At 34.2% G+C, this 11575-nt stretch overlaps 1 protein-coding gene across 1 annotated transcript; it reads right to left on the bottom strand.

Moving 5' to 3' along the window:
- Positions 1–871: 871 nt before the first annotated feature.
- Positions 872–11575, bottom strand: LOC117989759 (adhesive plaque matrix protein-like). The gene is made up of 3 exons (XM_034977171.2): positions 11549–11575; positions 11318–11368; positions 872–3115 (listed from the first exon to the last, which is right to left on the bottom strand). The coding sequence occupies exons 2-3, from the start codon at positions 11333–11335 to the stop codon at positions 872–874; spliced, it is 2262 nt and encodes a 753-aa protein (XP_034833062.1). The 5' UTR covers positions 11336–11368; positions 11549–11575.

The raw sequence follows: 11575 nt of genomic DNA, 5'->3' as shown, positions 1-11575 counted from the left end.
CTGTCTGTCCGTTACCTTTTCATTTTGTCAGGTACAGACTAGAGCTTGCATCCTGGGGACGGACATAGGCTACTTTTTATCTCGGAAAATTAAGAAGTTTCCACCGGATTATTAAAAACCAAAATCCACGCGGTCAAAATTGCAGGCATCATCAAGTAGTAATACTCATAATATATAGTTTGATAATACCTAGTTGATTTCACAGTAGCGTGTTCATAACATTGTTAACTATTACTACACTTTGATTGTTGTCATTTATATTTTTTCAATTATTACGCATGGGCGAATCAAAAGAAATGAAATTTTCTTTTAAACTTTTATTCCAACTTTAACAATACTTTTTCATGTAGGTACCTAATCACTGTAATGGTCATGGTAACAAATAGGTACATCAATGCCTTATCAACCTTACTCACGTCTTAATTTAAAATATTGCACATAAAACAGCACTTTTAGCTGACAAATCAAAAATAATACAATATTTTAGGACTTAGAAAATATTATAGGACGAAATACAACTAGCAAAATTGTATTTAAAAAGATCTTTTAACAAAACATCCTTTTTAACAAAAATGTTTAAGTAAATCTTATCTTTACAACGTAAGTATTATCTAGCGTGCTACTCACATAAATAGTAATACTACACCAAGATCTCACTTCTTAGTTTTTAGTTTTGTAACTAAAGCTAATTTCCGCTTCACTGATGTAGTTTGTAACTCTATAATGAGGACAATGATGACAAATTTAAACTATTTTAAATACCTTTGTACAAAAAATATGGTCAACACAAATATTCTTTAGGCTTAGATTTAAATAAACTTATTTACATACTTTAACATTAACAACAAAAAACATTACAAACAATACTTAACTACGATAACTTTTTCCTTTCACCTCTTTCATTTGTTTTCTTTGCGCTAACTCTTGCTGATGATGCTTCTGTTTTGCTATCAGGTCTAGCCATTCTTTTTGGATGATAATTCCGAGTATAGGACGGTTTGCTGGCAACCGAAGAAACATATTGACTCCCTGCTGCATATTCAGACTCAGAGCTAGAATCAGCGTAGTTGCCAATTTGCGTGTAATGCATAGGCAATGAGTGAGAATTAACGTAAGATACCTTCTCGGAATTGGGATCCCTAAGAACAGTCTTTGGTACCATAATCCTGTATTGGGTCTGATATTTGGACGTAGGCATAGGAGTGACGTAGCTTACTGCTTGGATACTGGTTTGTGTAGGCCTCCTGGATGACTTATATGTGTAAGGTAAAACCGTAGCAATAGTGTGGTCTTTGCTAGGATAGTTTTCTGAAATCACAAACGATTTTCCCGAATCCTCAGTATTCTGGTTTGAGTACGAGTAACCTTGGGCGGCTCCTTCAGGGGCTGCGGGTTCTTGGTACTGCTCTGTGTGTATTAAATTAGATGGGTAAACCGAAACCGTATTCTTTTGCGCAGATTTTGTGGCATAGTATTCTGACTGAGACGTGTAGGAGGGGAGTGCTACTGACGGGTACTCTGCGGATACCTGTTGCTTAGAATAGTCAGTGTTTTCATTATTTACAGCGTAATTTGCAGAATCGGGACTTGCAGAAACATATTGAGACACATCTAGCTGTGCCGTTGGTTCTGAGACATTTTGAGGTTCATATTCCACTGTTTCTTTCCCTTCTTGACCGCTTGTATATTGCGGTGTATATTCACCAGTTGATACACTATCGTCTACATTGGATTGTTGCTCGACTACTGATTGCTGATTTTGATAACTTTCAGGTACTGCAGTTTCTTGTAAACTTTGTTGATACTGCGGTTGAATGTAATAAGTTTGCATTTTTACCTCTGTTTGTGGAACGTACTGATATTGATATTCATATTGCTGCGGTGTAGGGTTCTGGTAAACTGATTGAGGTTGCTGTTGTGTAGGATTTTGGTAAACGGATTGAGGTTGGGTGAGCAAATACTTTTGTTGAGTATAAGTTGCTGGATATCTAGCCATAACTGGTTTAACTGCAGAGTATTGCACACCAGAGTAATCCGCTTCAGTATATGTAGGCTTCACGTAGGGATGTGAGTAATGTTGAGGTCCAGATTCTGGTGATGACGCTGGGCTCTGATAAGTATTCGGCGCAAATGAATACCCATTTGTCTTGAAATACTGATTCACTAAACTTTGTAGATTGACAGTATTCAAATGTTGTGACAAGGGATAGTTTGTTGGTAAATTGGCATACAATTCTGCAGTAGGATTTCTTAAATAAGAACTGGGTACACGTAGTACAAGAACAGGTACTATCCTTTGATTTTGATTTAAGTATGATCCCTGAGAGCGAAGATGATCTTGAGTCAGTCCAGCACTTTGGAAATGAGGATTTTGAAGAAGTTGGGATGGGTCCACAAAGTAATTAGGCATGACCGTTGGAAATTGTCCACTCAAGCCAGATAATTCCTGACCATTGTAAGTTGTGTATAAAGTTTGTGCTGTTCTTTCACCTGAGTAATCTATTGAGGGGGTTTTGAATTCAATAGCAGGTTTCTTATATTCATAAGATGGTTTCTCTTCCTTTACAGGCACTAATTCATAAGCTTGCGAAGGTTGTATTTCTACATTAGTTCTGGTAGATTGGAAAGAAGAATATTTTCCATTTGTGGAGGATGAATACTTATTTTCTGGACTATTGTAAGCGGGAGGGTCTTCTTGTGAATAAGGATAAATGACAAATTTCCCTTTGTTTTGGTTTGATTTACCAAAGTACGAGTAAGAATACCCATTGTTAGTCTTGTAACCATATCCAAGATTTGCATCAATTGTTCTTTTGCCTTTGAATTGTGAGTCTGTGTCATTAACAATCTCGATTGCTATAACAGCGGGAAGCGCTTTTTTGTCACCAGGAGTGGTATCTTTGTAATTTTTTTCCACTGATTTCTCATCTTCCTCATTCTGATTGTCAACAGGAATGTCTGACTTCACACCATACTTTTCTTCAACTTCTCTCAAAAAAATTTTTTCATCTGTTGTTAAAGTTTCAGATTTTTTGTCTTTTTCTACAGATTCCTTTTTGTACTTCTTGGGATCAGGATTTGCTGTTGTGGTTGATAGCACTAAGCAGAAAAGGACCTGAAATATAGAAAACATTGTATATAAGTAAATAATATCATTTATATAAAATGTTAAACTTGGCAAGGTGAATCTAGCTGAAAATTGGGTGCGGAATTCTGTATTCCAAACTTTTTCAGTATTTTGTCCCCGCGTAATTTTAGGAAAGCACCATTTTGATATATGGTGCTTTCCTAAAATTTCGATACTTTCACTTCAACACATTCGAGTGAAAATACGCCCACATTTTTTCGCACGCAAAATCTCATTATGCCCGTGAATGGACTCATGTCTCATAGTTAGACAATATGGCTAATTCTATTATGCAAAATCTCTAAATTAAACCAAAGTGATAAGGCTAGATCTGACAATAAAATTTATTTAGTTTAAAGATATTTTTTTTAAATCTTTTATTAACAGGCTTTTACAATTATATGTATGTCAGCCTTATTGTACTCTATCTTATTCTACAATTCTATTTATATACAATTCTAACTTATCCTACAATCCTATGATCCTATCCTATCATACAAATTTCATAACAATGTTACTTAGGTACTCTGTGTTTATAAAAATTATCCACAATGGTCGTAATTCGGTAATAAATCCTTAAACTGAACTTTTACAAAATATATCTGACGCAGTGCTATTTTTTTAAACAGGACACATGCAAAGGAATAACACTATACTACCTTTCTATTTATAATTAAGTTTAGAAATTTGTGGTTCTATAACAAAATTAACGCCAATATGAATATTTATCGTAAAATGTAAAAAAAACACTTTCTTTTCAATTCAATGTTCATGTTTTAAATGTTCAGTTGGTGAATATGTTATTTGTTAATGACTTGTAAATTAAAAGATAGTAAGAAAGAGAAATTGTAAACCGCTATATTGGTGAATGTACCTATATACTAAAATTTTATTTCAGCAATGTAACGTGAAAATCGAAATTATGTCTGTCTTTTTTTGCACTAAATATTTTAAATGATGACAACTTGCAGTCAAGATACAATTATTGTGGTTGCTTTGTTTTCTGGGATCATCCGTAAAACATGAATATAGATTTTATGCAAAGAATGTATAAATTTAAGTATTACTGTTTAGAAGTTTTATATTATGTTGAGTAGCATTGATAGTCTTAAGTTTATATAAGTTGTCATATAATAATTATTTCTTTGTGTACCGTTGGTTTCCTATTAAATTAAATTAAACATCTTAATCTTAATTTTAAAGAAGGATTAAAGAAAAAATTATATGATGGAGGGCAACAACTAATACATTCATAATGTTCTTGTCCAGGCTATTTAGATGCCTATCTTACGCACTGTAGTCCGTAAAAACACTAACATCCTCGTCATTATATTATTATTACATAACAAGTATTTCCGCACTATGTAAGTACTTCGACTCGACCCGCCCCTACTTTCAATAAATACAAGCTAACTGTATAATTAAAACAACTGAACTAACATAAATACCTTGTAGTTAAACAATTTCATTTTACTCATTATATCAACGCATAATTTACAATTTATTGGGTTATTTGGCCATCACCTATGCGGCTATGGAGCATCAGGATTGATGTGTTCATATCCGAAGTTAAATGCTAATATGAATACTTCGTTCCCACAAACTGTTTACAATCGTAAGATCTTTTCTCCTCACGCTTAAAAAGAGCCAAGTAGATACTCCTGCAACATCAGAGAAATCTGTCGCAAGATTTGATCAAATATACGTAATGGAAGCCAATTAAAACTGTCTTATTAACCACTAATTTCAATAATATGATATAACATTTTGAAGTTACTACACCATCATTTTTAATTTATTCAAAACGGAAAAGTGATAATGAATGTTCCGTAATTACACGCTTGAAACATAGCACACGTATTATGATAATTTATAATCCAAAAACTCTTAACAAATATTTAAATTTTTTGCATGTTAATTGCCTCTTCTAGTGACAGAAGAGGCTGCTACATTTTTTGCGCAAGAATTATTCAGCGCAAAATGTAGCTAGGTATTGTTGGCACTACCGAGGAGATTAAAATAGGTATAGTTTGCACCATTCTACGTGGAACATGACTTGTACAATAATTTGATAAGGTAAGTGACAATTGTAACATTTTCAGAATAAAAAGTAATGTCCAACCTCTTCATATTACATAGTCGTAGATATTCACGACGAACTTTTGTTCATTCCGTGAATTTTACAGGATAACTAGCTGTTGTCCGCGACTTCATCCGTGTCCCGCGGGACCTGTCTTATCCAGGGATTTTCCAAAAAAAATATTTCATATAAACCTTGTCCTGACAATAACGAACACAAAAAAGGATTATTCAATTTGGTGCAGTCGTTCGGAAGTTATGCGCGTACATACATACATTTGGCGATTCATTTTAATTTATGTCGATTTCTGTTAAGATAGGTACCTACTACCAATTTTACTTAAGTTTAAGTTTATAAAATGAGTTCAAACATTTAACATAAAATAGGTATATTGGGTTCAATTGTAACATTTTCAATATTGTCCAGCCTCTTAATATTATAAGGTCGTCGTAAGTAAATATTCACGACAAACTTTTATTTATTCCGCGATTTTTGTAGGCTGATTTCTGTTCGATATTAAATTTGAATTTTCAAAAATCCTTTCTTAGTGGATGCCTACGTCATAATTAGCTATCTGCATGCCAAATTTCAGACTGATCCGTCCAGTAGTTTGAACTGTGCGTTGATAGATCAGTCAGTCAGTCAGCTTTTCCTTTTATATATTTAGATGTCGATGTAAGGGAGTGCCGATCGGGAATTCGCGATTGGATGCAGTTTTGCAATCCCGTTGGACATTTTACTTTCTCTTTCATATTATTATGTTGGTTTAATCCGCAGAATCTCACTTTCGTCTCGCATTGCTCCCACACGTAATGCTCATCTTTGCATGCTCGGATCATAATAATTTGTTTGTATTTTAGCGAAAGCTTGTTAAATGATGCTGAGTGATTTTCACATGACACGGTTGTAGATGGTTTTTATTTTTATTTCGCTAATGTTTGTATCTTTTTAGGATTCCGTACCTCAAAAGGAAAAACGGAACCCTTATAGGATCACTTTGTTGTCTGTCTGTATGTCTGTCGGTCTGTCAAGAAACCTACACGATACTTCCCGTTGACCTAGAATCATTAAATTTGGCAAGTAGGTAGGTCTTATAGCAGACATTAGGGGAAAAATCTGAAAAACGTGTATTTGTGGTTACATCACACAAAAAAAATTAAATTGTGGTCAAGAACAAAATTGTATGCTTTGTGGTACAACTTTGTCAATATCAGTCGGTGCCAGAGTGGTAAGTGGTAACAAGATCAAAGACGCCAAACGTTTCTGAATTAACCTGGTTGGATCCTCCCCCATAAAAGTAAGTGCTCACTGAAACGCCAGAAATGTAAACGATAAATACATAATAATAAAAGTGTGTAAATTGAATATTAATGCCATCACTTTCACAAGAATGCTTAGCTGTCGGTATCTCTTAATGTTCCTTGATTGATTAGTTGCATGACCTAACCTAACTGATGTAAGGTGAATGTGTAGATTAGTCCGTCGGTCAAACAACTTGATCTTAGTCGGTTGACGAGCGCTTTCTTGATATTACTTATTTTTAGCCATTTCACATTTTGCAGATATTTCTTTAATCCTACCTACCTAAAATGTTCATTCAACACAAAAGTTTTTTTCGCGGTATACCTATAACGTTTCAAACATCCAGCTAATAGATAAGAGAACTCTAAAAGGCCGTACTTTGAGTTAAATGCTCTATTGGGTGCTTTTATTAGTTTGGTTTTCTTTACTTTTTTAAAATTAAACCAGCAGATGGATCTATAAATCTGGCTAAGATCAGATAATAATTACGCATAGGTACGCATCCTATTTTATTGTAATAGAACCAGCAAAGCAAAGCATCTAATTAATACCTCCAAATAATAGCAGTAAGCTAATAATAGCACTTATAAACCTCCGAATCCGAAACAGTAATGTTAGGGTTAACGTCCATCGAACTGTTCAAAGAACTGTCGTCGAAGTCGCGTGCGCAATCATCATGACTTGTAAAAATGGTTTCATTTCAAATCCAGGTCAGTTATTACTACTTGCTACTATCATCTGCCGAAAAGATTGCTCACCTGTGATCTTTGCTCGTTACGAAATAAGGAAATTGTTCACTGTGTGTTGTCATTTTTTGTGGTGAAACAGATTCTGTACATGCAATAAGGAATAATTAGAAAAGGCTGCAAAATTATACTAAGTATTCATCAAGAATATTCTACACCACGCGAATCGCGATCTTAACTTCCAGTGTTATAAAGACGTCAAATTGTGACACATTCCCGTCCAAACTAAATAAAAAATTAACGCCTAGTTAACGTTAACTTAAAAATGAATTAGTCTCGTCTTAACTCTTTCAAGATAACAAATGTGACTTCGTGAGATACATCTGTCATATTATATGGACGGTTAACATCGTGCTGTGACAACTTTATAGTAGGTACGACCTAAAGTACGACAGGAGCTCCATTAAGGCAAAATGATAGCTTGTGCCTTACACAATGATTGACAGAAATTACCTCTGATTGGCCGACACTCTCTTGCTATTGGCTAAAATGTACCTATTGTTGTAACAAAAATACCAAAAATTGAGCCAATCACAACAATTTAGATTGTATTGATGCAGCTTTTCCGTAATCGAGCAGCAAATTAATGTAATTCCGGCGTCACGTTTGTCTACTAATTGAAAGATTAAATTAAACGAAAATAAATGGCAGGGACCAATTTACATCCCCTGGAAGTCACAACCAATACGATCCTATGTAGGTACATTGTACCTATATTCCACGACAGGTCGAGATGGCAATTGGGGTATGGGGTGGGGGGTGACCCCGCACACCTGTCGCGTACCATCGCACCACTCACAAGAAAATCGAATTCTAATGTAAAAGCGGTAATTTCCTAGTAATTTAAAGTTATGTACTCCATAAGTGTAATTATTATACACGTAAGAATAGATACAAGTAGCTACTTAAGTTCGGTAGTTGCATATTATCATTAGGTTACTTCACTCGCAAATTATGAGCAATGAAAAAAAAACTTCATGTTATACAATGTTTGAAATTTGAATACCTACATTTTAAATAAAAGATGAGCTGTTATTAGATGTCGGTTAATTACACTTGACTTCTTACGGTCTGTTCTGTTCATCATTGACCTAATTACGGTAAAATGACAGCTAAGTAGGTACAATGCAATGCAAATACGGCTACAATTTCGGAGTCGCCTTAGTGGAGGAAGTAGGTATGTCTAATATTATTTAAATACTTTAGGCTATTTAAATTTTCAATATACTTATTTTCTTTTTTTGGGTCACCTATCTGGTACTTTTTTAGTCCATCGGCTTAAACTATCTTGACGAAATTTGGTACACAGAAACCTTCCATTTCAAAGACGGATAGGTATACCTTAGGTTACTTTGGTCTCGCAAAAGGATCACTCCGCAAATCGCAATTTGATTATTTTTCCTTTCATGTTATTTAAGATTTTTGGTCTAGATAGGCTGTTTCTGCTATTTAGCTTCAGCTGCTTTATTAGAAGTAGGTATGCTTTATGCATATTCATAGAAAAGGATAGTTTTAGTGATCATGATAAAAAATTTGTTGTTTTAGACTAAGACTAGAAATTGGTATTTTATTTATTTTATTTACCTATCTCATATCTGAGCAGAAAAGTATCTTTGAATAAGGTATAAACAAGTTGGCGAATCACTTGATTATACAAAAGCAATTATTTAAATAAAAAAGTAAATATCAATTATTTAAATAAATAAATATTTCTATTACATAACACAGCGTAATTATTTTATAAGACATTCTGTATGAATCGTTATTATGCAGATGCCCACAGATTGTTGATTCTTTGATAACTTTAATGGGACACCCAATTGGTGATATCTTTATCTAAATTACGCAAAATTGATTTATATAGCACTTATTGTAAGATTGGTCATAGTCACGGCAATAGGCAATATTTCACAAATAAATAAAAGTGATTTATTAGTGTTTAAACGTGGTTTAAACACAATATGTACCTATAACATTAATAAAACGTAACTATGCTGTATTTACCATTCTGTATCTCAATTAGGTACTAGGTATACTGGGTACTAGGTATAGGTATTAGATAGGTACGTATTGTGTCCGTTTGTCTGATTACTTTTCACAGCCCATCCTTGAACCGAATATGATGATTTTTTTTAAAGAGAGTTTTCATCATCACAGTGTGTATCACAGGGATACACATAAGTATGGTATTTTTTATCCCGGAAAATCAAAGAGTGCCCGTGTGATTTAAACAAAATTATTTTTATCTACGCGGACGATGTCATGTGCATCATCTAGTAATATTATAAATTTGAAAGTTTGTATGTTTGTTTGGAACATCACGCCACAATGACTGAACCGATTTTGCTGAAATTTGTAATGGAGATAGCTTAACACTTATGCTGCTTTTTATTCCTGAAAATCAGAGTTCCCGTGGGATTTTAAAAACATATACCTATCCACTCGAATGAAGACTCGGGCATTATCTACATAGTTTAAGTTCCTATTAATTATGAATTTTACATTTAAGCCAATTTGAAAACTGAACCTGGGAATCTGTTCTAGCAAGGCGTGTATTCGGATCACTGGGTCATCTAAAAACTATAAAATAAGTAGGTAATAGAAACAAAACGAAGATCCCAACGCCAAAGAGAACAAGTTAGTTAGGTAGTGCATACTAAAATCTAGGTAACCCAACAAGAACGATTCAATCATTTGCCAAAGAACCGTTAGTGTTCTGGTATGTTTTTGTTATCAATATTTTAATTTTCCATTTACCTACTTTTCAAGTATTCAAAAGATGCTTATTGTAACTTTTTCCGAGAAGAGAAGAAGCAGAGAGGTTTCTAGCTTTCTGTACCATAAATGTAAATTTTCTACGATAATTATGGCAGACTAGATGATGTCCGCGATTTCGTCCACGTGGATTTAGGTTTTTTAAAAATCCCGTGGGAACTCTTTAGTTTTCCGGGATAAAAAGCCTAGTAGCCTATGACCTTTCCCGGGATATAAGCTAACTCTGTACCAAATTTTATCAAAATCGGTTAAACTGTTGAGCCATGAAAAGCTAGCAGACAGAGACAGACAGACACACTTTCGCATTTGTAGTATTAGTATGGACTATTATATTTTTTTTCTTTTAAAAAACAATTACGAGACATTTCACCGCCGTTAATAGCCTTATCTAGTATCATAAGGGCTGGATGATTTTTAAGAAAAATACCTACAACAGTACCTAATAGAGACTTAGATTACAATAGATATCATTGTATATTTTATGTAGTACCTATACATGTGATAAGATAACATAAAACTTAATTAAATGTAACATAAGCTTAATTTTATGTAAATAAGCAGTCCGTTGGTACCACGTCGTTGTGATGATGATTTTTGTCATGTTTATCTTATATTTTGTGTGCCTGGCCAGCGTGGTAGACTATGGCCAAAACCCTTCACGCTCTGAGAGGAGACCCGTGCTCTGTAGTGAGCCAGCGATGGGTTGATCATGATGGAATATAACTGAAAAAAGCTCGTTGATTGCATTGATAATACTTACGACGAGTAATAGTATCTTGATAATACGATTGTTGACAAGACCCATCGATGAAAGGACCAAATTTTATATTCATAATACATAAACCTAAGCTTATAAATTATCCATACTATTAAAAATGCGATAAGGTGTCTGTCTGTCTGTCCGTCTGTGTGTCTGTCTGCTAGCTGTTCACGGCCCATCCGTTTAACCGATTTCGATGAAATTTGGTACAGAGATAGCTTGCATCCCGGGGAAGGGCATAGGCTACTTTTAATCCCAGAAAATCAAAGAAATCCCACAGGATTTCAGAAAACGTAAAACCACGCAGACCAAGTCGTGGGCATCACCTAGTCTTAAATAGTCCATTGAAGAATTTGTAAGCTTAGGTTAAAGTTAAACTACTTATTAGTCATAAATTAGGCTAGATCGTAGTACAATAATTGAGAGAGAACTCATTCATTTAGCACTCAGTAATAAAAAAAAATTAAGGAGGTAGTACTTTAACATAAAATGAATTCACTTAGTATGTGATTGATATAAATATTTACCATTGATAGCCACCGCATCTTGTAACGCCACTGTATAAGCCGCTTCACTTTCTGTCAAAAGAAAACAAGCTTTTAATCCCTTAGGTACCAATCACAACACTTCACGACACTTAATCACAATACACTTAACCTTAAAATCAAAATATTACATGCGAAACTATGCTGTATCAAAGAAACTTTAGATACTAAAACCGCGTGCAAATATTTCTTTATTCCATACACTGTTCCTACCTGTTTTCGTGTTCTAGTGGTCGAGTA

Source organism: Maniola hyperantus, chromosome 16, assembly GCF_902806685.2.
Source record: "Maniola hyperantus chromosome 16, iAphHyp1.2, whole genome shotgun sequence".
Lineage (NCBI taxonomy): Eukaryota > Metazoa > Arthropoda > Insecta > Lepidoptera > Nymphalidae > Maniola > Maniola hyperantus.
Note: the sequence above shows the minus strand (reverse complement) of the source record. Positions and strands in the feature narration are given on the sequence as shown.